Here is a 24,096-nt window from a genome sequence, read left to right as displayed (position 1 = left end):
CACTGAAAGGGATGCTTGCTCTAAGGAATTGGTAAAACGGAACTCAGCTTGAGAAGGTACAAACTCACAATCAATCTTTCTTCATGAGGGGATGGGATGCAGTGATAAGAGTCTGGCGGGGCGCAGAATCGGTGAGTAACTGACGTGTGGCAGCAAGGAAAACTGGTGAGAACGAATGACACACTGCAGGAAAGTAAGGATTGAGTCCGGACTCGGTCGACTAACTGCACTGGGCAATGAGCTGAGGTGCTGATAATGGATTGCCTTATCAACAGGCCATTTGACAACTAAAAAGTTCAACAGTTACAAGCGATTGTTGTAGAGGCGCCGCCGTCGGAGTTGAATTCCGATACATTTGATTAAGGACTAGTTCTTCATTCTATATATATAATTAATGTAGCTACATTGCATTGGCATATTTGAACCTGTTTCTGTTCAAGACGAGTGTGATAAAGGATGCAGAGGTGGCCGGATATGCATCCAACAGGGCAAAATGCATGCATCCGATGATAGGTATAGTCGCATATACCTACTATCAAGCTAATATCTTTATCCTATTATATTGCGTCTGTTTTTCGAGTGTGTTTTCGTAAACTCCGCGTGGCTTGCAGAGGCAACAGGTCCCGGTGGCAAGCGCCTTGCACGCTGTATATCAATAAAGCAGGGAGCAAGCGCTGCAGCCTGGAAGCCCCAGGTTCCTAGCACTCGCTTACTTTGTAGCGCCGAATCAGGTTTCTGGAAGTAGCCAAGCCGGGTCTGGTTCATCATCTTCATCTTCATCGTCCGTCTTGGTTGCTTGGTGGGAATGGCTCTCCACATCTCGTAATAAGTCAGCCGGAGGATCCGGGTTATCATCACCATGAGGATCGGTCTGGGAATCATTATCAACACTATTGCGGGACTCTGAAGGTCCTTGTGCAGATGAGTTGAGTTCTTCATCTGTGGTATTGAAGATGCTTAAGAGCATCTGCCGGCCCTCTCGCAGCGCTTGGAGCTCTGCCGAAATACAGCAAATGAGGAGTCTCCAATTTTTCCGTTCCGCATGGTCCAGATGTTGTTCTACGAGATCTGTGGTCTCTGACAAGTCACCCATGATATCATGGCCTAGGCGATCCTTGTTGAACGGGGATCCATCCTCTTCCAGCAGCTGCTTCTGTGTTTTTATTGAACGGCGCATTCCGGTTCGCAGACGCCTCTCGAATCCTGTTACGGTTTTGATCACGCGTTTCCAAACATCACCACCCTCCTCGAGTGCCTCTATTTCAGTACCGATTTCGTTTTGTCTCTGTTTCAATTCGAACTGTTCTTTCTTCCAATGTTCTTGTGCCATCTCGAGAGTTCTTCGATCAGACTTCAGGGAATAAAAGCTTTCTCCTGGAGTGCCCCTTGCTGGCGGCTTCACCGGGGGATCCGCCAGGAACTTCCGGATATCATTCTCGAGAAGCGACAAAGAGGCTTTGTAGGAGGACATTTTGGCCTCCACAGAGTTTTCAATTTGAGATAGCTCTTGAACAACGTGTCGGTGTTTCGCTTTCATCTGCGCCAGTTTATTCTCCAGCTCATGTATTTGTGCTTCGAGTGTCAAACTGTCGTCTCGCAGCTCCCTGGACCGTCCAGTCTCCCTGTCGTTGTTCATGGTGGAGATAGCCTTCTCCAATCCTGATCTTTTGGTGTTGAATGTATCAATCTCGTTCAATCCAAAGTCCATTTCCTCCTTCCTGTAAGAAAGTATTTCTAGTTCTTCCTCACGCAGTCGCCTCAGGTCATGCATGGATGTAAATATGCCTTCCCGTGCTGGACGCAACCCGATCTTCTTGCTAGACAACTGTCGAGTAGGTGATTTTGAAGCTCCGCTGGAGTTTCCTGATTCCGAGTACGATGTATGGCTTTCATTGGACATGCCGACTTCAGGTTGCTGACCACCAAGGCCAGCCAGTAATCCTTCGCTTTGGGCATCTATAAGATGCTGCAGATTACGCTGTATATGTCTCGCCTGCCGTTCAACATGACGTAAGGGGGCTTGATAATTGGGAGAAGCTCTAAGAGGCAACGGTACTAGGTTCTGGCTCATATTTTCAGGGAGCATGGTGGACATTTTGGATGTAAACATGTAAACACAAGGGCTGCTTTCAGTTGGTCGGAGCTTGGCACCGCCTGTCGTCACAAGAACTTGGCTTTGAAGAAACGGCGTGCTTGCGAACAAGTTGCTAGAGAAAGACCAGTCAGGGCAATATTAAACAAAGGCACATTCCGGAAACATAAACTGCCATGGCCCTCGTATTTAAGATGGGTTGATGGTGTTGCTCACATGCGGCTTGTCATCACGCGGCTATCAAGTCACGTGATAGCTCTAGGGCGGCCTGCAGGAACCACCGGCACCTTTCCGAGAGCTTCCATCAGCCTGGCGTCCGTTGACGTGTGCTTCCCTCTGCCTCTTCACATCATCTTCCTCTTCTTGTATTTCACACCTTTCTCCATCATTGCTTGTTTTATTACTCGCGCGCTTTGTATTTAAACCTTTTCTCAGTCGTTTCCCATCACACTTTGGCCTCCGATCCATCGGCGTAAAGCTCCGTCGAAGCTGTCGCCTCATCCTCTCGAACACACTCTATCTTTCCGCCGCTGGTGCACCAACCTGTGCTTATCACAATGGTTGGGCTTGCTTCAGCCGCTGGTCTCGTTGGCTTTCTTTCAGAGCCTGACTCTGAACTGAGAGTATTTGCTTTGAAGACCCTGGATTCTCAGATCGATCTTCTCTGGACGGAAGTGGTTGACTCTATTCCGCAAATGTTTGTTTCCCATCTCACTCCACCTCCTTCCGTCGTATTGCACATTCTTCACTTTCACTGTAATAGACCTCTAGGGCTATTATTTTCGGTCAGCTAACAACTTCATGGTTAGAGAGGCGCTTTACGAAGATGAAGAATTCCCGGAGCGCGGCCTTGCTGCGCTAGTCGCCGCCAAGGTTTACTACCATCTCCAAGAATACAATGAGAGCATGGTGTTTGCTTTAGGCGCAGGGAAGTTGTTCGACCTAAATAACGGTGGTGAATTTGAGGAGACCATCATTGGTATGTAACATGTATCCTCCACTTCCCAACTTGGGTATTTTTCTCATACGAATGTTTTGCTAGCCAAATGTATCGATACCTTCATTTCGTTGTCGACATCCCAACGACCCGCAGGCGGCGATCAAACCGCCAACTTGAACACCGCGTTCCCCGCCCCCGTCGAGGGTGCCAGCAGCACCTCCGCCAGCCTCACTTCCCCCATCACCCCATTTTCACAATCGGCTCTGCCATCGAAGTCGCTATTGTCTAGGCAAGAGGTCACAGGCGCAGACAGCGCTCACGCAGGAGGCGAGGATATCAGTTTGAAGGATGTTGAAATTCCGCTCGTCCTAAAGCGAGGTGTTCAAGGCCAGTTGAAGGCTGTCGTTGAACGTTTGTTCGAGCAATGTTTCAACGATCAACGCTATCGCCAGGTTATCGGTATTGCCATTGAAGCTAAAGATCTGGAAGTGCTTCGAACAGCCATTGTTCGCGCTAGTGAGGACGAAAAGAAGCAACACGGCGAATCTCGTCGAAGCGAGGAGCTGATGGAATACGTATTGGACATTTGCATGGGCGTCGTCCAGGAGCGAGGTTTCCGCAATGAGGTACTATAACAAGGCCCGGCTGATTTTTATAAACCGCAAGCTAACTGATATTCAAGATCCTGAAACTTATTCTTGACCTGCTTAATGAAATCCCTTCGCCGGACTATTTCTCGATTGCCAAATGCGTCGTGTATCTCAACGAGCACTCGATGGCTACCTTTATACTTCGCCAGTTGGTCGAGAAGGGAGATGCACGGTCACTTGCTGTTGCCTATCAGATTTCTTTCGACCTTTACGACAACAGCACCCAGGAATTTCTCCAGAAAGTCCACCAAGAGATCTCTGAACTTGTGCCAGAAAAGAACGAATCAGATGAAAAGGAGGACCAAGAAGAAGCGAAAGAGTCTGATGCGTTGTTGGAGGGTCAATCTTCGTCTATCGGTGCCAACAATGACTCCAAGCTGACCTCGGAGGCCCGGACCGCGTTCAAGAATATACTTGATATCCTTGATGGTCTAAGATCAATCCAACTGAACATGGAGTTTCTGCACCGGAATAGCAGGGTGGACGTTGCCATCCTCAACAAGCTCCGCGATAGCTTGGAACCTCGCAACTCAATCTTCCACTCAGCTGTGACCATTTCAAATGGCTTCATGTACGCTGGAACGGCACAGGACAAATTCTTCCGAGACAATCTGGAATGGCTCGGAAAAGCGGTTAATTGGTCCAAATTCACTGCGACAGCTGCCCTGGGTGTTATCCACCGCGGAAATTTGAATCAGGGACAAAAGCTTTTGCAGCCATATCTCCCCAAAGACAACATTGCTGGTGTAAACGGATCTGGGTCCGTTTATAGCGGCGGTGGCTCCTTGTACGCGCTTGGCTTAATCTATGCCAACCATGGCGGAATGGCTATTGATTATATTCGCGACCATTTCAAGAAGGCTACCGAGGAAGTCGTTCAACATGGAGGTGCGTTGGGTCTTGGTGTGGCGGGTATGGCAACCGGAGATGAGGGTATTTACGAGGATCTACGAAACGTTCTCTACACCGACTCTGCTCTCAACGGTGAGGCTGTCGGTCTTGCCATGGGTCTGGTCATGTTGGGTACTGGTAACATGAAGGTTCTCGAAGACATGATACAGTACGCTCATGATACGCAGCACGAAAAGATCGTCCGAGGATTGGCAATGGGCATGGCATTGATTATGTACGGTCGACAGGAAGCTGCTGATGAGCTGATTAACGGCCTCCTGGGCGATCCTGACCCGACCCTCCGCTATGGTGGTATTATGACCATCGCTCTGGCGTACTGCGGAAGCAGCAGCAACAAGGCTGTCCGGAAGTTGCTCCATGTTGCTGTCAGTGATGTGAACGACGATGTCCGACGTGTTGCTGTCCTGAGTTTGGGTTTCATTCTCTTCAGAAAGCACCAGAGCGTGCCCCGCATGGTCGAATTGCTCTCTGAATCCTACAACCCTCATGTCCGTTATGGTGCAGCAATGGCTCTTGGAATCTCGTGTGCTGGTACTGGTCTTGACGAAGCAATCGACCTCCTTGAGCCCATGCTGAAGGATTCGACCGATTTTGTACGACAGGGAGCTCTCATTGCTCTGGCCATGGTGTTGGTGCAACAGAATGAGGCCATGAATCCTCGGGTCACCACACTACGCAAGACGATGATGAAGATGGTTTCTGATAGGCACGAGGATGCTATGGCCAAGTTTGGCTGCGCGATTGCTCTAGGTATTATCGATGCTGGCGGCCGTAACTGCACGATCAGTCTTCAGACACAGACAGGAAACCTCAACATGCCGGGGATTGTCGGCGCTGCAGTGTTCATCCAGTACTGGTACTGGTTCCCTCTTACTCACTTCCTGTCGCTGAGTTTCTCCCCAACCTCTGTGATCGGTGTGGACCAGAAGCTCGAGGCCCCGTTCTTCAAGTTCCACAGCAACACAAAGCCCAGCCTCTTCGACTACCCACCCGAGCAACAAGTCAAGGCCGAAGAAGCGCCGGAGAAGGTCAAGACTGCCGTTCTTTCTACCACTGCGCAGGCCAAGAGACGTGCGTTGCGCCGTGAGAAACAGCACAGGCGAGAGAGTATGGATATTGACCAGACTCCTACCACACCCAAGGTGGCGGATCAGATCCCGGAGAAAATGGAAACGGATGAGGCCAAGGGCGAAGAAGAGCTCAAGGAAGGTGAGAAGGAGGCCGTAGAGGGTCAAAAGAAGAGGGTTGAGCGCGAGAAGGTTGGATATGAGCTCGACAACATGTCACGAGTTCTCCCAGCCCAATTAAAGTATCTCACGTTCCCCGATCCTCGATATGAGCCAGTAAAAAGGGTATGTATATTCGGCTTCAGTTTTTTGTATAAAGGTGAACTAACTCGTCATTACAGCCCACCGGTGGTGTTGTAGTCGTCTTGGACAAGACGCCGGAAGAACCCCGAGAAGTCATTGAGCTCAAGGCCAGCAAGGAGACCAAACCGTCTGCAACCCCGGCGGACCACCTGCAATCTTTACAGGATCGTCTGCAAGGGTTCCAGGACGCGGGCGCTCTGCAAACCCCTCAGCGTGGAGCGGATCCCCTTTCGACGTTAGGAGCGACTGCTGCTGCTGGAGTGTTGACCGCTGTGGATGAAGACGAGGACGGAGAAGAAGCTCCTGTTCCTGAGGAATTCGGATACACAAGTGATGACGGAGACGCAGACTACTAAGTGTGCAATATTGGCGCGAGCTGTATTACTAGATTAATATAAATCTATGTCTCGAATAACGGCGGTAGTTAGATACCGCATAGCATTTCTGGAATGTTTATTATTTGTTGCATCTCGTCCATGGCTCGCTTGTATTAGGAATTAATAGCAGTGCGCCCGGTGTCATAACTGCATGGTGAAGGCTTCTTTCAAGGTGCAAACGGTGAATTGTCGACCTTGCCAATTTGACATGTAGGTGGTGAAGTTCCCGCCTTCACCGGGATTGTCAATGTTGACAATTCTCAAGTAATTGATGAGGTGTGGAGGACGTAGGAAAGATAGATGCCTTTGGTGATAGTATATTTTAGATGTATATATCTTGGTTGTAACTGCCCCAACGGGGAATTTTATGGAACATAAGATATTTTTCCATGTCACATGGTGATAAGCAAACCCGTAAGTGTTCAGGGCATTTGTTATTTTCGAGATTCGCTCTTGTTTGCAGTAGTGAATGGAATGAATAGGCCTCAGAGAACATGGACTTCTTGGCGATCCAAGTTTCCACTAAAAATGCCAATGGCAATGGCAACAGGTCGTTCTTCAATTTTTGTTGCGAATGTCAGCAGCTGATCAGATACTAAGTACGGCGTGGAGTTATTCTTCTTGATAAGAAGCAGCACCCCGATGGCCATTTGTTCCATCCTGGGGGCTCGTAACTACTCCGGCCGGACTTGGTGCGAGATACTGGTCGGGGAGGAGCTATGTAGATCAATGCCGCGATCGAGTAGCTTCTTTTCAAAGGAAAACAATGCGATCTTCCAGGCTTCTCAGGTAACCTGTAGATGTCTCAGAATAAAAAGCCAGCCCATTGGCCAAAATGACCTGCAGGTGAGAAACCCTTGCTGTGGCGGTATCAAATTCCACGCAGTCAATGCCTATACGGCGGCACTGAGAGCAAGCCCTATGAGTGAGGGAGCAACGCTAGCATACTAGATCGCCAGGCGCTATGCGGAGGGATGAACGGTAGCTGTTGGTGGCATCGTTGCTTGCGACTTTTACAACGGGTGCATAGTGGCATTGCCCCAGTGTACATTGACTCTCGGCATTTATGCTTGAGTCTAGCTTAGATATGAAATAATACGGGTGGAGGCGCTCGTAGGTCCATGCAATCATACCAGGGACGGATACCTCAGTAATCAGTTGTTGACGTATAGAGAAGCCGACTAGCTCGAGCACGCTATCCTTATCGGGGCACCGACAAGGCTAGTCCGCTTTAGTCTGCAGGCTTCCTGGGGAAGTCGACCCGACAACTCCGCATTCTCTGCCATTATTTTTCTTCCAACATCCGATTGAAGACTGAGGTACAAGAGAAATTCTAAATTGGGATGCCATGTCCAATAAACACAACTATCTGTCTGTGATTGTGGACACTCCAACAGCACAAGGAGTAAATGTTATATATGTATGCGGTTGACTAGTTATTTTTTCTTTCTCCAGCTTTTTTCTTCGGCCTCCAGAGCAAGACATAATAAGTAAGCATTCACATCGACTGGCCGGAAACCCTTGGTTGACAAAGCTTGGCAAACGGACGTCCTCGTAGTTCGCCATCAATATCATATGAATATCTGTTGGTCAAGGTCGACTCGACTCTTGAGATCATGGGTCACGTGCTGAAAGAGGAGCCTCGGCACTTTCTCAAATAGTTCAGCAGCCACGATGCAGAAATGACGCATGAGGACGAAGCCTGGGCCAATCATATACAAGCAAATAGCCAGCATCATCAGCTGGCCGAGGCACAACCACACGTGAGTTGGTCACAAATGAGCCGGCGGTGCTTCGATTGAGGAAAGCGATGCGGACCTGAAGTAGAAATGAGTAACTGGCAGCGTCAGAGTGGCCCCGAGCTGACCAGCATGTGAATCGGTTGCCCATATTGGCATACCCTGCGTGTCATGGGTAAATCACCGAGGAATTCGCCTTTCCTGTTTGTCGCAAACACCCGCGCACTGCGATCTACAGACCTCTTTTTGGCTTCTTGACCGAGATCAATGGTATCCACCTTTGCTTTTTGCATCCAAGGTCGGCAATTTCCTGGATCATTCATATATCAAACCGTCCCTCCCTCTCCCTTCCTGTTTTCCCCCTACCCCAGGTTATTCTTCCCCATAGTCTTGTCTCCAGCATCCCCCAAATCTGACCCTTTGTTTGCTTCGCGGCATCACCATGGCCAAGACATTCAGCAAGGACGACGTGGCCACGCATAACAAGGCCGACAATCTATGGATCATCGTCGACGAAGACGTTTACGACCTGACCAAATTCCAGGACGACCATCCAGGTGCGTTTTCTAGGGCCCGAAATTTTTGCCAATAGTTTGCATGTGAAACTGACATAAGATGCGCGGATAGGTGGAAAGAAGAGTATGCTCATCCGAACCCACCGAAATGCGCCACAGTCGCGAATACTAACTGTCGTTTTATTTAGTTCTTACAAGAGTCGCCGGGAAAGACGCGTCAAAACAATTCTGGAAATATCACAATGAGGGCATTTTGAAGAAGTACAAGTCGCAGCTGCAAGTTGGATCTTTGGACTCCAAGAAGGCCGTGGACGAACCTACCCCCGCCGAGAAGGAGGCGCCTAAGCCTCAGTCAGCACCAGTTGTCGATGTCGCGACAGCGAAGTCAGAAGAAGCTCAGGAGCCCTATGGCGACTTGATTCCCTTCGCTGACCCGGCATGGTACCAGGGGGTGAGCTTCCTTTATACATGCCAATTCGACCTGTTGCTGATTGCCGATAGTATCACTCCGCCTACTTCAACCAGACCCACGCTGCCCTCCGTGCGGAGGTCCGAGCATATGTTGAGTCTGAAATCGAGCCGTATGTAACTGAGTGGGATGAGGCCAAGGAGGTTCCCGCCAAGATCTACAAGCAAATGGGTGAACGGGGTTACCTCGCCGGCCTCCTTGGTGTCAAGTATCCCGTGCAATATACCCCATACCGGGTGCAGTCAGTCGCTCCCGAGAACTGGGATCTCTTCCACGAGATGCTCCTGACAGATGAACTCTCTCGTGCTGGAAGTGGTGGTCTGGTCTGGAACTTGCTCGGTGGTTTCGGCATTGGCTGCCCTCCGCTGGTGAAGTATGGAAAGAAGGCTCTTGTTGACCGGATCCTGCCCGGAATTCTTGCGGGAGACAAGCGTATCTGTCTTGCCATTACTGAGCCCGACGCTGGTAGCGATGTCGCCAACCTTGGCTGCGAAGCTAAGCTTTCTGAAGACGGCAAGCACTACATTGTTAATGGTGAGAAGAAGTGGATCACCAACGGTGTCTGGTCCGACTATTTCACGACTGCTGTTCGTACCGGCGGGCCCGGAATGAACGGTCTTAGTGTTCTCCTTATCGAGAGAGAGGCCGGCGGTGTCAGCACTCGGCGTATGGACTGCCAGGGTGTCTGGAGCAGCGGTACAACATACGTGACATTTGAGGACGTGAAGGTTCCCGTGGAGAACCTCATCGGCAAGGAGAACCAAGGATTCAAGGGTAAGTTGGAAATATACGACGGTTGTTGAGAGTTAATTCTAATACGCGCTCCAGTGATCATGACCAACTTCAATCACGAGCGAATTGGTATCATCATCCAATGTATCCGATTCTCGCGTGTCTGCTATGAGGAGTCAGTGAAGTACGCCCACAAGCGCCGAACTTTCGGCCAGAAACTTGCCAACCACCCGGTCATCCGTATGAAGCTCGCCCACATGGCTCGTCAAATCGAGGCTAGTTACAACTGGCTTGAGAACATCATTTACCAGTGCCAGTCGATGGAGGAGACCGAGGCCATGCTCAAGCTCGGCGGTGCCATTGCGGGTCTCAAGGCTCAGTCCACAACAACCTTCGAATACTGCGCCCGCGAAGCCAGTCAGATCTTCGGTGGGTTGAGTTATAGCCGTGGCGGCCAGGGTGGTAAGATCGAACGACTATATCGTGACGTGCGCGCCTACGCTATCCCCGGTGGAAGTGAAGAGATCATGTTGGATCTCAGCATGCGCCAGAGTCTCCGTGTGCACCAAATGTTTGGCATGAAGCTGTAAGACTGATGAGTACGCTTTGTTTCTTGAATATATATTCTCTTTCATTGTTTTTTTACTTTTGCTTATATAGAGACTTTCGGTTCTTGGATGTACGATATTGGGAATACCTTATGTTAGCAGGAACAATTCTATATTCTCAAGACTCGTTCGACATAACCATGAACCCACTAGTCCATAATTTAAGTGCCTCGTAGGTACCGTGATTAACCCAAGCAAATTAGTAGTATGCGCCAGGATTCTTCAAGTTGGGTTAGTGAACATTAAGCGTACCTGGCTAATATTAGTCGGGTGGTAGTAATAGTAGCTCAGTAAAGTATATACTGTCTTGAACGCCAAGCCAGCACCAATCATGTCTCCGGACCCCACCCAGCGGAGGCTGCCAGCCCCAAGGAGGCCAAAAAACAATCCGGTACGCCACAAAGACCAACCGCGCAACGCTTCCAACTTCTTGATGAAACTCGCCTTCTGAAAGCTCCTAACTCTTGAGCGCTACGCACCCCTTTCATCTCCCAGCAGACCGTTCGCAGTCGTGTACTTGCTTGTGCGGCTAGGGGAGCTCCATTGTCCCGCTTACTCTCCCCTCGAACTGCCCTTTCTTTCACTTCCCGAAACGTGGCCGTCACCGCGGACTCGGCGCAGCACCGAACAACGAACCGCCCGGCCAAAGAAATCTATCTTCTATCTACGGTCGCCAGAACACACTTCGCATCGGCCGCCTGACTCTACATAAATTATTAATCGCTTGGCGCTCTCAAACCAACTCAGTTCGTGGCCGACTCCTTTTACTTTACACCCGATCTTTTTCGCCCTGATCCTCAAAACCCGAACTCTCGCCGCCACAGACGCCCGCCCCTCAAAGCCTCGACGCGAGAATGTCTAGGAACGTGATGGAACAGGACTTCGGCTCTGACGAGGAAGATGATGACTTCAACCCCGCGCCCGCACAGGAATCAGACAATGAAGATGTAGATCGCGGCCAGGTTTGTGTTATCCCAGATACTGCTATTGGAGGATGTGTTGAGCTGATCAACTGGAACATAAGACCCGGAAACGTGGCCGTGAGGACGACGCTCAAGATAGAGGCGATGACGACGATGGGGAGAACGAGGGCGGTGGAGATGACGATGAGCTTCAGGAAGGAGGGGATGAGGATGAGGAAGAGGAGGAAGAAGAAGAAGACGAGGAAGAGGATGCTGTTACGGTTCGTGTCTTCGACTACCTCTTTCTCTTGAAACGCGCACGGGGCAATTGCTAATACTCTCTTTTCCTGTTCTACAGCGCGGACCGAAGCGGAGAAGAGGCCCTGGCCTACATAACTTCATTGATGTTGAGGCGGGCGTAGACGAGGACGAGGATGAGGCTGAAGATGAAGAAGATGATATGGAATTTGGTGAAAACGTCCACCCGGACGATGAAGTTGCCGTCGGAGCTGAGATGGACGACCGTCGACACCGCGAACTTGACCGTCAGCGTGAAGTGGAGGCCAGCATGGATGCTGAGAAACAGGCACAATTGCTGAAGGAACGTTATGGGCGGAATCGCGCAGCTGCCACGGACGCCGTCATTGTCCCCAAGCGTCTTTTGCTTCCTAGTGTTGATGACCCTAGTATCTGGGGTGTTCGGTGCAAGGCCGGAAAGGAACGTGAAGTTGTCTTCGCCATTCAAAAACGTATCGAAGAACGACCGCCTGGCTCACGGAACCCCATTAAGCTTATCTCGGCGTTTGAGCGTGGGGGCGCGATGAGTGGCTACATTTATGTCGAAGCGCGGAGACAGGCGGACGTCATGGATGCCTTACAAGATATGTCGAATGTTTATCCAAGGACGAAGATGATTTTGGTTCCTGTGAGGGAAATGCCGGATCTCCTTAGGGTGCAGAAGTCGGAAGAACTCAACCCCGGAGGCTGGGTTCGACTAAAGCGTGGCAAATACATAGGTGATCTGGCTCAGATCGAGGAGGTAGAGACGAACGGTTTGGCTGTGACTGTCCGTCTGGTTCCCCGACTGGACTACGGTTTAAACGAGGACTCCGGTGCCCCTCTTGTTGACCCTAAGAGAAAGCGAGCTGGCGCGAATGCCGCTGTTGCACGCCCTCCACAACGGTTGTTCAGTGAGGCCGAAGCCAAGAAGAAGCACAGCAAGTACCTCTCCGCTACGGCTGGTTTAGGTTCAAAGTCATGGAGCTATCTTGGCGAAACTTACATTGACGGTTTCTTGATCAAGGACATGAAGGTCCAGCATTTGATCACGAAGAATGTCAACCCCCGGCTCGAGGAAGTTACCATGTTTGCCCGCGATTCTGAAAACGGCACCTCGAATCTTGACCTCGCCTCCCTTGCAGAAACACTGAAGAACTCCACCGCAGAGGAATCATATATTCCCGGCGACCCCGTGGAAGTGTTCAAGGGTGAACAGCAAGGTCTTATCGGCCGCACTAGCTCAACTCGTGGAGATATTGTGACTATCCTGGTAACGGAGGGTGAACTGGCAGGCCAAACGATCGAAGCCCCTGTCAAGACACTCCGTAAGCGCTTTAGGGAGGGTGACCACGTCAAGGTTATTGGCGGAAGCAGATATCAGGATGAGTTGGGTATGGTTGTACAAGTGAGGGACGACACAGTCACGCTTCTCAGCGATATGAGTATGCAGGAGATTACTGTCTTTAGTAAAGACCTCCGCTTGTCCGCAGAAACTGGTGTGGATGGGAAACTGGGCATGTTCGATGTTCATGATCTCGTACAGCTAGAGTGAGTTACTACCTTTTCTCTGCTATTCGGGCCTTTCTTCTTGCCTTTACTAACAGCCGCTGAAAAGTGCTGCTACTGTCGCTTGCGTTGTCAAGATTGATCGTGAATCATTACGAGTCCTGGACCAGAACGGTTCCATCCGCACTATCCTTCCTACGCAAGTGACCAACAAGGTCACCCCGCGCCGAGACGCTGTGGCTACAGACAGGAACGGTGCTGAAATTCGACATGGGGACACCGTTAGAGAAGTATACGGCGAGCAACGAAATGGTGTAATCCTTCACATTCATCGCTCATTCCTATTCCTGCACAATAAAGCCCAGGCTGAAAACTCGGGTATCGTCGTCGTGCGCACTACCAATGTTGTTACAGTGTCTGCGAAAGGAGGCAGGTCTACAGGACCGGATCTCTCCAAGATGAACCCGGCGTTGATGAGGAATGGTGCTCCAGGTAATATGATGGGGCCTCCCCCGTCAAAGAACTTTGGACGGGACCGACTTCTCGGCAAAACAGTCTTGGTTAGAAAGGGGGCTCTTAAGGGTCTGATGGGTATCGTTAAAGACACGACCGATGTCCAGGCTCGCGTAGAGCTTCATTCAAAGAACAAGCTTGTGACAATCCCAAAGGAGCTCCTTGTTGTCAAGGATCCTGTTACTGGCCAAACCATTGATATTTCCCGCGGCAGAGGGGCGCCACGGGTCCCTCAAGGTGGTTCAGCTGCACCTCCATCCGGCTGGCAGGGCGGTCGTACTCCAATGGCTGCCGCCGATTCTTCAAGGACACCGGCCTGGGGTGGTGTTACTTCCTCCAGGAGTAAGTTTTTCCAATTTTTTCTGTTAATACAACCACACGGACTCTAACACGATTCCTGTAGCACCCGCTTGGGGCGGTGGCCTTGGTTCTCGCACACCTGCATGGAAGGCCGACGGATCACGAACTTCGAATCCATACGACGGCAGTCGCACAGCCTACGGGGGCGCAGGATCACGCACACCGGCTTGGAATGCAGGAGCACGAACACCTTACGGTGGCTCCGGCTCCGGCTCAGGTTCCAGCGATTTCGATGCCTTTGCAGCTGGTTCCCGAACTCCCGCCTGGGGTGGCGCCGCCTCCGGCAGCTGTACTCCCGCTTGGTCGGCAAGCGGCTCAAGCAGTAACAAGGCATACGATGCCCCGACACCGGGTGCGACGTACTCAGCTCCGACCCCAGGCGCGTACGGTGGCGCACCCACGCCCGGTCTCTCAGCACCTACACCCGGAGCCTGGGCTGACAGCGCACCGACACCGGGAGCCTACAACGCGCCCACTCCGGCTGACTTTGGCGACCGTCCATACGATGCACCGACGCCGGCGATGGGCGGGGCTGCCGCCACACCGGGTGCTGCCCCATACGGCGACGCAGACGACGGCGGTCCCCGGTACGAAGAAGGAACGCCCAGTCCTTAAATGCATGTTTTGTTTTCTTCTAGGGATTTCTATGAGTTTACAACTAAAACGGCGCATTGTATGTTCATTTCTATTCCTCATCTATCGATGGTTTCTTTTATAGGTGACTTTAGCTACCGTTTAGTACTATACTACAGTGTATTATCAATCTATTAACAAATAAACGTGTTTCATCACATAACGCAGGATATCCTGGGGTAGAGAATTGTTCCTAGATAGATTAAACAACTCACTCGATTTATGTTGGTGCCCTTGGCTCGCAGGCATACTCTTGGTAGACGGTCACTGAGAGCACTTGCAAAAGACATCGTATTGGTATCGATCAAATCAATAACTCCCCTGCTCATCACTTCCTTGCTGCCATTCCGTTTAATAAAATAATATGTATGGAGATATTAAAACATGGATAGAAAAAGAGATAAAAAAAAAAAAAAAAAAAGATATCGAACCTCGTTATGGACTTCAATCATTTCCGTCTTTCTTTCTCCAGTAACGGAGTGAAATATGAAAATATGTACTTCCAATTTGCAACCTTGAACCACCGTACTCCCATTCCTTTCTTTCTTCCATTCTCTTGTCAACCCACTTCCCTTGACTCTTCCGAGCCACAATTGGAATTCGACCCAATTGATATCAACGGGGTAACTTGAACGGATTGAAAAAAGAATAATAAAAAAACTGACCTGAGTCTTCTCTATGTTATAATCGAATGTGCTAAAAAAAAGGAGAGAAAAAAAATGGTGAAAACAATATGAAGGAAGATAAAAAGATAAACAGGAAAGGCAAAAAGGAAAGGAAACCAAGTGCACAAGCGGTTATTTTCACTATGCCGGTACTGCTCGCGCCAGGATGCGTATATTGTCAAGGAGACCTTTTACGAGATCTTCGTACTGGTTGCTGGGGTCACCAGCCATGGCAAGTTGGCCCTGGCGGCGAATTTCGGCGGCTGAGACTTCGACTTCAAGTTCGTGTTCGAATTCGCCTTTTGCAGAGGGCTGCGGAGAGAAGTGAATTAGGACAAGAACAAATAGCAAGAGAACGAGAACGGGAATTGTAACATACTTCAGACCTAGCAACTTGTGTCAAATCGACCTGGTACGCCAAATGTCGGTAGCTCATGCGGTCTTTATTCCGATCGCTGGCCCCTCGGCCTGTATCAGCTGGCGTGAGGTGAGAGATATCACCGTCGTAGCTCATTTCTAGGTTAACACTGACACGCCAATCGACGCAGGTGCGAGGACTGTAGATATCGAGGTCTGCAACTCGGCATTTGACAATCTTTGCGAGGACTTCGCCTGTTCGTTGGTCAACAGTGACACGGACTCGGGGCTTGTGGCGCGGGTTTAGGTTTTGTCGAATAATGGGTGGCAGGTCGGAAGGGGAGACCTCGTAAAAAGAATCTCGTTCCTTTTTGTGGGCATATGAGAGGGGAATCCGTCCAGGGTTTGCTTGAGGCATAGACCCCTTCACAGTTTCGTTGAGAAAATTGTTCATAGCCCGATGCTGTGCCTAAAAAGAAGTCAATCCTGATGAGCTACCTTTAATCGGGGTGAATCCAAAGACATGTGCGAAGTGTAAGAAAGGGATATCAACGGAACGTACTTGTGTCATATTGCTTTCGAAATTTGTTCGAATTCGGGAGTTGTCACGATTTATGACACTTTCGGTCTGTATTGGCAATTGGAGCCTGTCCCCGCGATCAAGATCCATAAGCTGTCCCAGCTTCGCTTCGATTTCGATGATTGCGCCTTGGCCCACAGCAGTGGCACCAGCAGGGCCTGCCATGGCATCATTTCGGAGGACCACGTGCTGGAAGAGGAAGTCACAAACAACCTTAGTGATTTCTTCGTGCGGTATGAACCCGGTAATGGATGGTTCCCAAGGGCCCAGGCTCTTCAACTGTGGCTGTTCTGCCGGCTGTGGTGGTTGTAATTGTTGCGAAGACTGCGAGGAAATCGGCGGGCCGTTCGCAACTGAATCTTCTCGCCTTATCATCTTTGCTGGGGGAGCCTCCTGCGAGACTGCACGCTGCCGTTGTGACCACGGGTTCTGTGGCGTATTTCTGATATGTTTGGGAATCGGCGGCAACAAATTCGGGATCTTAGGGCATTTTCCCTTTGTCCGAATTGATCGTTGGGCGAAAATAGGTGGCTCATTGTACCGTCTCCGCTTTGGTTTAGGAGGTTGGGGGCTCGAACTAGCGGGGCTCAATTCTGACGCAAAGTTTGTCTTTTGCGGGTGCTGCAGCCCTGGCTTCCCCTTCGGGGATACATTTGCAACTGGCCCTAGTGATCGCGGGGGGCTATTGACTTGCGTTGCAGTCGATCCAGTTGAAGCTGCATGGGTGTGGGAGTTTTGCGTAATAGGTCGATTGCTTTGCGCAGCTATCCCGTTTTCCCTCTCAGCCGATTGCGCAGAGACTGCATGTTCGCCAGGGCCTGCCACGCTGTCGCGGCGCGTCCCTGAGGAAAAGGCTGTTTTCGGACTGACACTTTCATCGGACTCTCTTCCGCCAGAAGTGCCCGATGCGCGCCGGGGTGCGCCATCGAAGGTCTTTGAATCGTATCGCACAGGTCGCGAAACCGCGGTTGGGGACATGTGCATCTGGACATCCTGCCCGACCCATGGACTAGATGCGCGATTCGAGAGGGAATCGTGGCCTGATGACTGAGGGCGGGTAGACGATGGGGTTGAGTGATGGTAAAGAGCAGCAGCGGAACCTCGCGGCGTACCAGGAAGCGATCCCTGTGCTGCGGGTGATAATTGCTGGGACGGATATGGATGGTGGGTGGCGGCTGGAGGGCTCTCTCTATGGGGAAATGAGTGGGAGGTGGAGGAATAAGGGGTCAGGACAGACTGGATGGATTGCGAGCGCTGAGCAGCGGCAGGTGACGGTTGGTGCGACGGAGGGTGTTGCGGATGATGGTAGGCAACAGGCGCGGCGAAAGAATCACGCGAAGCAGAGGGCCCATAAGGCGCGGGAGGTGGACTGTGGCCGCGATGAGATTGTGCGCCCGCATTCAGAGATGATGTAGCATTATACTGGTAAGGAGACTGTAGTGAGCCGTAGGAGGAACCTCTGTCTGGGGACGTTTGGGCGCGCTGAAGCGGCGGAGGTTGCTGCGATGGCTCGTTGGGATAGCCAGATGGATAGGAAGAGGAGGATGACGACGACGGAGGCTGGTCGTGTGCTGGATAGATTGGCTCAGAGGGTTTACGAGAAAGTTGCGACGGCGATCGATGAGACGGAGGGGACGGAGGACGACGTGATGTGCCAGCGGCATCGCTGTTCATGATCGTGCGCAAATCCATGGTGACGTGGTTTTTTTTTTTGTTTTACCCTCAGTCGACGAATGCGAGCAGAAAGGGTCCGAGATGGAAAGAGACAAGACACGCCCCCTTCCACAACACCCAGGAGCGGATGATGGCGAGTTGGTGCCTATCAATGACGGAGACGAGGAAGGGGGGAGGATGGCGATGACGACGAAGACATTTAGGGGATGAAAGGGGTGCGCGGGACGAGATGAGGGTGAAGGGGAGCAGATCGATAAGAGGAAAATGAAAGGAAGATCGATGATGAAGTTGCGGATCTGGTTGATAGGTGAGATGAAGCCGATCGACAACAGCAGTAGTACTCCGTCCGTCGTCAGTAGATGACCCTCAGTCGAATCCGAGGCATGGCAAGATATAATGAGATGGAGGGATGAAGATGATGGTGTTGAAGCACACGAGACCAATCACCACTATTTCATCCGCTATACTGGACGTTGTCCTACACTTCTACTACGGATTATCAGATCTGAGAGGTGCACGTACTACACCATTACGCTGTGCATGTTCAATTGCACTCAGTACACTTTCTGCATGCTAATAATATCCTAACAAAGAGTCAAAGCTTGAATGACGAAAGCTGCCTTTCTTTTGTGTTTCAGTGTTGGATGTTGGAGCTTTTCTGCCCGGCGGTGAGCTGTAGAAGTCATGTGATCTCATCTCGTTATTTCTGCCGTCAAGCACCGCCCACGTGTCGGTCACTGCCGGATTGGGAAGCCGCGATCGAGCTCCAGCCAGGGCGCCAGCTGTAGTGACTGCCATACTGGGCAGCATCATTATTTATTGGAGGATTGAACGACGTCACGGATGCAACGCAATTGGCAGGAAAGGGTCGACTCACGGACTGACCTGGTTCGCAATCCCTGGCGCGAAACGGGATTGTCGGTGCAACGGGCGACGAGTCTCTTGGGGTTGCTTCCATTGCCCTCTAAAAGCGCGCCAGTAATAATGGTGAAACGTTGCGTCTCTTAAAATCCTCCGGATCGACACTCGCCATTTGGCCTTAACTTCCTCAACCTCCCCTCCGCCCCGACCCTCGATGTTTTGCTTACTCTGCAGTCTGCAGACTTCAGTCTCTTGCACATTACTGCGCTCTGATTCCGTGAGCGACTGAAGGCCTCCTCCATAAACTGCTCGGTTTGCAGCTGTCAGATGCGACCACCGATGACGAATCCCGGACCCATATCCCCATTGCAGATAAAAAAGACTCCACTATCACAGCAACTCTGCATATAAGACCGCGCACTGGGACGTTTCGCGCTGTCGCCCCGAATAGAGATCTATCTCAATATCACCTCCGAAGAAATGGACGTCGAAAAGGAGACACCGTCGTCTCCTGCGATCCACAATGTTCCTTTAACTGACGTCGAATCCGGCCTCAACCGTGAACCCCAGGATCGAGCTCTCGCGTGGCCGAGTCTTAGAAGTTTTTCCGCCTTAGATATTCTGTCTGACCCATCAAAGCTATCTCCACTGGTAGAACACTTCCGCGAAAACTGGCAGGATTATTTGGAAGACTGGTTCACTAAGTTGGGTATACTTATCACGCCAAGCTATCTACAGCACCTGGTCGGTGGCCAGCCGCCCCCGCAGACGAAACTCCATGCAATCGCTGCATTGGATGGTTTGCGAGGATGGGCCTGTTTGCTCGTCTTCAATTTTCACTTCCTGTTCACTTATACTTGGAAGGTCGCGGTTGGGTGGGGTTTCAACAATGAGAACTTCTACTATTATCAGTTACCTATCATTCACGTCTTGGTCTCGGGCCATATTATGGTCGCCATATTCTTCGTTATATCGGGCTACGTTCTTTCCTATAAGCCGCTAAAGTTGATCCGCAGCCGGTCTTGGGAAGAAACATTTGTTACCATGACGTCCTCAACATTTCGACGAGGTCTTCGCCTTTATGTCCCATCCATCGTCGGAATCTTGCTGGTCCTGATTGCCGTACGCTTGGGCGCATACAACTACTCCCAAAAAGTCCTTTTTGAGGGTCACACCGTCAGAGGCACGAACGAACAGCATCCGCCTATTATGGTCAGATCTCTTAGCAAGCAGTTGTGGGACTGGTATGCTACGATTGCACGGCTCATGGACCCATTTGACTGGGCCCTCTATTATAATAACTACAATCCCCACCTTTGGACAATCCCCGTCGAATTTCGCAGTTCTATTGTCCTCTTCCTCACTATCCTCGCAACATCGCGCGTCAAAACGGCGGTGCGTATATCCCTAGTGGGTGCCTTGGTATGGTTTTGCATGCGCTATGGCCGGTGGGATATTGTACTTTTCTTGTGTGGTATGCTCATGGCCGAAGCGGACCTAATCCAAGGTCTTTGGGAAACTCCCCCAGCCTCTTCCGAATTTGACAAAGAGAAGCGGACATGGAACTCCCTTGCTAACAGCTCATTGCCACGCCCTAAAGGCCGCTTTGGCCTGTTAAGCGCTAAACGTTGGATAGCTCTCTTCATCCTAGGATTATATCTAGGGTCTACGCCAAATACCGGGTATAAGTTCACGCCTTTCTTCATGTGGACGTGGCACATTACTCCGAAAACATACCCAGAGCCGCACCGCTTTCCGCAAACTTTAGGTGCACTCATGATCGTCTACAGCATCAACCACTCAAAGGACATCCAAAAGCTTTTTACGAACCGTCTGTCCCAGTATCTCGGCAAGATCTCCTTTGCCTTTTACATTGTCCACGGGCCCATACTCCACTCGTTAGGATATTCACTCATGCCCAGTATCTGGCGTACCACAGGCAAGGAAACCGACTTTCAGTATTGCCTCGGCTTCTTCATTGGCTGGCTTATTTGTCTTCCTATCTCGCTTTGGGCAGGTGACCTTTTCTGGCGGATGGTTGACGTACCAAGTGTGCATCTGGCGCGGTGGATTGAGAGTAAGGTACTTGCTCAAACGTCTGGACGAGAAAAGCAGCAAAGGTCCGCTTAATATGCTTATTCGGGACGATTACTCGGTGCCCTCGTTTTACTTATGCGTGTCCCAAGTTTCTCGTGTATGTGTATGTTTGATATATCTTGCATTAGCGGGCGTATTGAATATTTTTGGTACTTGTTAACCATGCTTACCCGCCCACGCTGTGGAGAGTTCAGCTCATTGTTTTTTGTCCCGCATCATGCAGCATTTGTAAACCCGAAGGAAATTGTAGCTGTTAGGTTGAACGTCTTAAGCACCTTTGAATACAGCAAATGTCTGTTAATGGCAGGCGATGTGCAATGATTCAATCATTCATTCGTATACTCATACCAGACCGTACCTATGCCAGGTGGTAACCTAACACGCTCTAAGGACATATATGATTCAAGCTTGGTAAGACCAGATCTTTCTGCGTCGCCTCGTAAGGAACCAATAACAGAGAGGAAGAGAAGTGAAAAATGGAAGCGACAGATCAAAATCGCAAATCAGATGAGTGAAATGCAAGACATTTGGGACAGTATAAAGAAGAAAAAAGAAAAAGAAGAAAAGTAAATGATATGGCGTCTAGTGGATACCAATAACTTCGTTGTCATTTTCCTTTTTGAATTTCTTGTTTCATAGCGCAACTCCCCAAACCCCTCGTCCTCCGCAAACGCCTAACCAGTCACGAGGGTGACCGGAGTTCGTGGTTCCAGCTTGTGGTGACCAGCTGATGTTGGAAATCTCGTAGTCGCATTGCCATGCAGCCGCGGGGCCGCGTTCGGTGGTTGTAGAGGGTGCACCGGGGTGTTGTACCCCTGGTGGGACAGGGGTGGAGTTGTTCTGGTTAATAAGGTCCCAGAGAAGGACAAGACAATCGTCCGCACCAGATGCGAGAACTCCGCGCCGATTAGGGGACCACTCGACCGAATTAAGAGGGGCGGAGTGACCCTTAAGCTCGAGGAGTGCTTGGCCCGGTTGGCGAACGTCCAATACCCGGACTATGTTGGAATCTTGGGAGAATGTTGCAAGAAGATGGGCATCGTGCGGCGATGCTAAATTTGTCAGTACAATGTTTAGACGCACGTTACCGATAGCGGCTTACCCGAGATGCGCAACAAGGGCGGAGGCCAAGTATTGGCCGGTGCGGAGGGGCTTCCATTGCCAGGGCTCATCACCACTAAAAACATATTGTCAGTCCTGAACCACCAATAAGATACCAAAGGGACTCACTTTTCTCATTCTTATCCGTCGGCTCGTATATAATCGTGCTGTGTTCCAGGCTTCGGAGATCAAACATGCGCACACTTCCATCAGCGCCACAGCTGACAAAAACATCCACACTATTGGCACAAAAGCGCACGTCATATACTTCCTTGTCGTGCGCAATAAGCTGTGTCTTTGCTGTCAAAGTCGGGATATCCCAAATTGTGCATGTTGTATCAATGCTAGAGGTGATGATCAAACTAGGAGATATCGTATTCCAGTCCAAAGACGTAATAGGCGCTGTATGCTCGGGAGACTTCGAGTTCGAAAGTAACGCCAGCGGTGAAAGTTTAGCTGTAGGCGCATCTCTTTGACCTGACTGACGGGTTATGGAGTTGGAGGTGTGTTGGGGCTGCGAGTTCGGCAGGGACCACAACCGCAGATGATCTCCAGATGTGGCCAGAAGGTCAGTCGACTGCTTTTGGGACGATGGCGGTTCCCAAAGAATGCGAGTGACAGGATAAGAGTGAGTAGCTTCAGCGGTTTTCACGTATTCCAGCTTAAAATCACCGGGGGCTGCATCAGGGGTATCAGGGTCAGGATATGTCAAGTGGGTGTCAAGAATTTGTATCTAATGCCACAAGGTTAGACTTAGCGTCGTATTGAGGTTTTCCCGCCCGTGCAATTAGCTTACATAGTTATGATGGTCTTCCAAATAGCTTCCTAGAGCGATTTTTCCGCCGAAGGAGCCAGCATTCCCCGAGACCGGCCACTTACACCAGTCAACGGCATAGATCGGCCATGGGGTAATGTAGTTGCTGTTCGTAGGCACTTGGTTTTCAGCGCTATTGAGAGGTGCTGCACCTGCATTCGTGATATGGTCGCTGAGAAGGTCTCCTGGAGATCGGATATCGGCCAGGCCTAGAGGAGAATATTTAGCGCCCTGAGGGGTTGGCGGCTGAAACCCAGTGTTCGGAGAGGATCCGGGAGGCCTGTATCCTGCTGGGCTTGACCTGGAATGTCCATGAGAATTGGCGGCGTTAGAGCGTGGAGTAGACGTTTGAGGATGCGGCTGGGATTGCTGTTGTTGCACCTGGGTAGATAACTGGGGCAATGTAGGAAGTACGGACGGAGCTGTATTTATGGACACCGCTGGGGGTCGATTGGAAGGATTTCCCGGTTGAAGGGCACCGGGGAGCGCTGCCCCGGTTCCACCGCTGTTGCCGCTTCCATACTGGTTAGACTGTGAGCCCGAGGGATGGATATTGATAGATGGGAGGTTCGTATCAGGATTCGTTGGGTATTCATGGGACATTGATTGTCGCGGGATTGCTCCAGATGACGAGTTTCCCGATGGAATGTGAAGCTCTTCGGGTTGACGGCTATAAATAGTCGACCGTCTGGAGTCAAAGGGCTGCGCGGGGTTCGACATATCGACGGCGGTTGTGAAAGGGAGGATATCGTGGGAAGGTGGACGTAGGACCACTGTAGAGCAGCGGTCACTCTACAGGGCAACCCCGTTTGTGTCGTTTATTGGTTGCAATTGTGACTCTGATTAGAGCCGTGCGGATTGGAAGGTGGTCTTCTTCCTAGTATGAGCAGCAAGCGGCAAGGTCGTAAAGAGCCCCGACGACACTAAGAGGATGTGGAGTCTGGGTCATGCCAAAAGAAGGACTCGGTGGGATCAATGAAGCACGCCCCAACAGGACGAGACGCGACAGGGCTGAAATGGCAACGAACGGCGCAGTGAAGGAGAGGTGGAGGAAGGAGTAGAGCTCGAGATCATCTTGGGCCGTTCAGTTGGTCTCCGCCAACCAAAGCTGGAGTCGAGTCGCTGCCCCGTGATGCTGACTCATCCAGATATCACGAAACGGTAACTTTGGTATTTTACAACAACCGCGGTCGTTCCTCGGCTGCTTGATGCGCCCTCGTTGCTTCACTTTATTCTTATTTCCGCGGCCATTTCTGTTCTTTGCGTCTTCTCTATTCCATCTGAGAACTATTCGTTCCATAGTATAAGCACTACGTATTGGCGGCCTCCAGCCCATGCGCCATATCCTCT

General features: G+C 50.8%; 7 protein-coding genes across 7 annotated transcripts; 4 read left to right on the top strand and 3 right to left on the bottom strand.

Moving 5' to 3' along the window:
- Positions 1 to 274: 274 nt before the first annotated feature.
- Positions 275 to 2,278, bottom strand: ASPSYDRAFT_38734 (uncharacterized protein). The gene has a single exon (XM_040845770.1). The coding sequence runs from the start codon at positions 2,093 to 2,095 to the stop codon at positions 728 to 730; it is 1,368 nt and encodes a 455-aa protein (XP_040707866.1). The 5' UTR covers positions 2,096 to 2,278; the 3' UTR covers positions 275 to 727.
- Positions 2,279 to 2,409: 131 nt separating this feature from the next.
- ASPSYDRAFT_167353 (proteasome regulatory particle base subunit RPN2) lies at positions 2,410 to 6,715 on the top strand. Its single transcript, XM_040843377.1, has 5 exons — positions 2,410 to 2,789; positions 2,902 to 3,071; positions 3,135 to 3,658; positions 3,715 to 5,946; positions 6,003 to 6,715. Exons 1-5 carry the CDS (start codon positions 2,650 to 2,652, stop codon positions 6,318 to 6,320), a joined length of 3,384 nt encoding a protein of 1,127 aa, XP_040707865.1. The 5' UTR covers positions 2,410 to 2,649; the 3' UTR covers positions 6,321 to 6,715.
- A 1,418-nt stretch (positions 6,716 to 8,133) lies between these two features.
- Positions 8,134 to 10,602, top strand: ASPSYDRAFT_38733 (putative acyl-CoA dehydrogenase). The gene is made up of 5 exons (XM_040845769.1): positions 8,134 to 8,637; positions 8,708 to 8,719; positions 8,784 to 9,046; positions 9,097 to 9,838; positions 9,893 to 10,602. Exons 1-5 carry the CDS (start codon positions 8,523 to 8,525, stop codon positions 10,384 to 10,386), a joined length of 1,626 nt encoding a protein of 541 aa, XP_040707864.1. The 5' UTR covers positions 8,134 to 8,522; the 3' UTR covers positions 10,387 to 10,602.
- Positions 10,603 to 10,831: 229 nt separating this feature from the next.
- spt5 (transcription elongation factor spt5) lies at positions 10,832 to 15,043 on the top strand. Its single transcript, XM_040845768.1, has 5 exons — positions 10,832 to 11,366; positions 11,429 to 11,587; positions 11,665 to 13,133; positions 13,201 to 13,946; positions 14,008 to 15,043. Exons 1-5 carry the CDS (start codon positions 11,259 to 11,261, stop codon positions 14,577 to 14,579), a joined length of 3,054 nt encoding a protein of 1,017 aa, XP_040707863.1. The 5' UTR covers positions 10,832 to 11,258; the 3' UTR covers positions 14,580 to 15,043.
- Positions 15,044 to 15,164: 121 nt separating this feature from the next.
- On the bottom strand, positions 15,165 to 18,168 carry triA (putative mRNA capping nucleoside-triphosphatase). The gene is made up of 4 exons (XM_040844549.1): positions 17,437 to 18,168; positions 16,182 to 17,388; positions 15,642 to 16,088; positions 15,165 to 15,574 (listed from the first exon to the last, which is right to left on the bottom strand). Exons 1-4 carry the CDS (start codon positions 17,889 to 17,891, stop codon positions 15,404 to 15,406), a joined length of 2,280 nt encoding a protein of 759 aa, XP_040707862.1. The 5' UTR covers positions 17,892 to 18,168; the 3' UTR covers positions 15,165 to 15,403.
- Positions 18,169 to 19,214: 1,046 nt separating this feature from the next.
- On the top strand, positions 19,215 to 20,864 carry ASPSYDRAFT_138808 (acyltransferase family protein; the record flags this gene model as incomplete). Its single annotated transcript, XM_040840874.1, has 1 exon — positions 19,215 to 20,864. The coding sequence occupies one exon, from the start codon at positions 19,215 to 19,217 to the stop codon at positions 20,862 to 20,864; it is 1,650 nt and encodes a 549-aa protein (XP_040707861.1).
- Positions 20,865 to 21,464: 600 nt separating this feature from the next.
- ASPSYDRAFT_142103 (WD repeat protein) lies at positions 21,465 to 23,466 on the bottom strand (the record flags this gene model as incomplete). The annotated part of the gene is made up of 4 exons (XM_040841211.1): positions 21,465 to 21,883; positions 21,934 to 22,028; positions 22,058 to 22,665; positions 22,729 to 23,466. 4 exons carry the CDS (start codon positions 23,464 to 23,466, stop codon positions 21,465 to 21,467), a joined length of 1,860 nt encoding a protein of 619 aa, XP_040707860.1.
- Between the last annotated feature and the right edge of the window lie 630 nt (positions 23,467 to 24,096).

The sequence above is a fragment of the Aspergillus sydowii genome (genome assembly GCF_001890705.1).
Source record: "Aspergillus sydowii CBS 593.65 unplaced genomic scaffold ASPSYscaffold_1, whole genome shotgun sequence".
NCBI classification, from domain to species: Eukaryota; Fungi; Ascomycota; class Eurotiomycetes; order Eurotiales; family Aspergillaceae; genus Aspergillus; species Aspergillus sydowii.
Note: the sequence above shows the minus strand (reverse complement) of the source record. Positions and strands in the feature narration are given on the sequence as shown.

Excerpts from the sequence above, each read along its gene's own strand:
- ASPSYDRAFT_38734 (XM_040845770.1), bottom strand. The coding sequence starts at position 2,095 with ATGTCCACCATGCTCCCTGAAAATATGAGCCAGAACCTAGTACCGTTG.
- ASPSYDRAFT_167353 (XM_040843377.1), top strand. The coding sequence starts at position 2,650 with ATGGTTGGGCTTGCTTCAGCCGCTGGTCTCGTTGGCTTTCTTTCAGAG. Across the intron at positions 3,072-3,134 it reads ATTTGAGGAGACCATCATTG|CCAAATGTATCGATACCTTC; the intron begins GTATGTAACATG and ends ATGTTTTGCTAG. Across the intron at positions 3,659-3,714 it reads AGCGAGGTTTCCGCAATGAG|ATCCTGAAACTTATTCTTGA; the intron begins GTACTATAACAA and ends CTGATATTCAAG.
- ASPSYDRAFT_38733 (XM_040845769.1), top strand. The coding sequence starts at position 8,523 with ATGGCCAAGACATTCAGCAAGGACGACGTGGCCACGCATAACAAGGCC. Across the intron at positions 9,047-9,096 it reads ACCCGGCATGGTACCAGGGG|TATCACTCCGCCTACTTCAA; the intron begins GTGAGCTTCCTT and ends GATTGCCGATAG. Across the intron at positions 9,839-9,892 it reads GGAGAACCAAGGATTCAAGG|TGATCATGACCAACTTCAAT; the intron begins GTAAGTTGGAAA and ends TACGCGCTCCAG.
- spt5 (XM_040845768.1), top strand. The coding sequence starts at position 11,259 with ATGTCTAGGAACGTGATGGAACAGGACTTCGGCTCTGACGAGGAAGAT. Across the intron at positions 11,367-11,428 it reads AAGATGTAGATCGCGGCCAG|ACCCGGAAACGTGGCCGTGA; the intron begins GTTTGTGTTATC and ends CTGGAACATAAG. Across the intron at positions 13,134-13,200 it reads CATGATCTCGTACAGCTAGA|TGCTGCTACTGTCGCTTGCG; the intron begins GTGAGTTACTAC and ends GCCGCTGAAAAG.
- triA (XM_040844549.1), bottom strand. The coding sequence starts at position 17,891 with ATGGATTTGCGCACGATCATGAACAGCGATGCCGCTGGCACATCACGT. Across the intron at positions 17,389-17,436 it reads CAGCGCTCGCAATCCATCCA|AGAGAGCCCTCCAGCCGCCA; the intron begins GTCTGTCCTGAC and ends ATTTCCCCATAG. Across the intron at positions 16,089-16,181 it reads TCGAAAGCAATATGACACAA|GCACAGCATCGGGCTATGAA; the intron begins GTACGTTCCGTT and ends ACTTCTTTTTAG.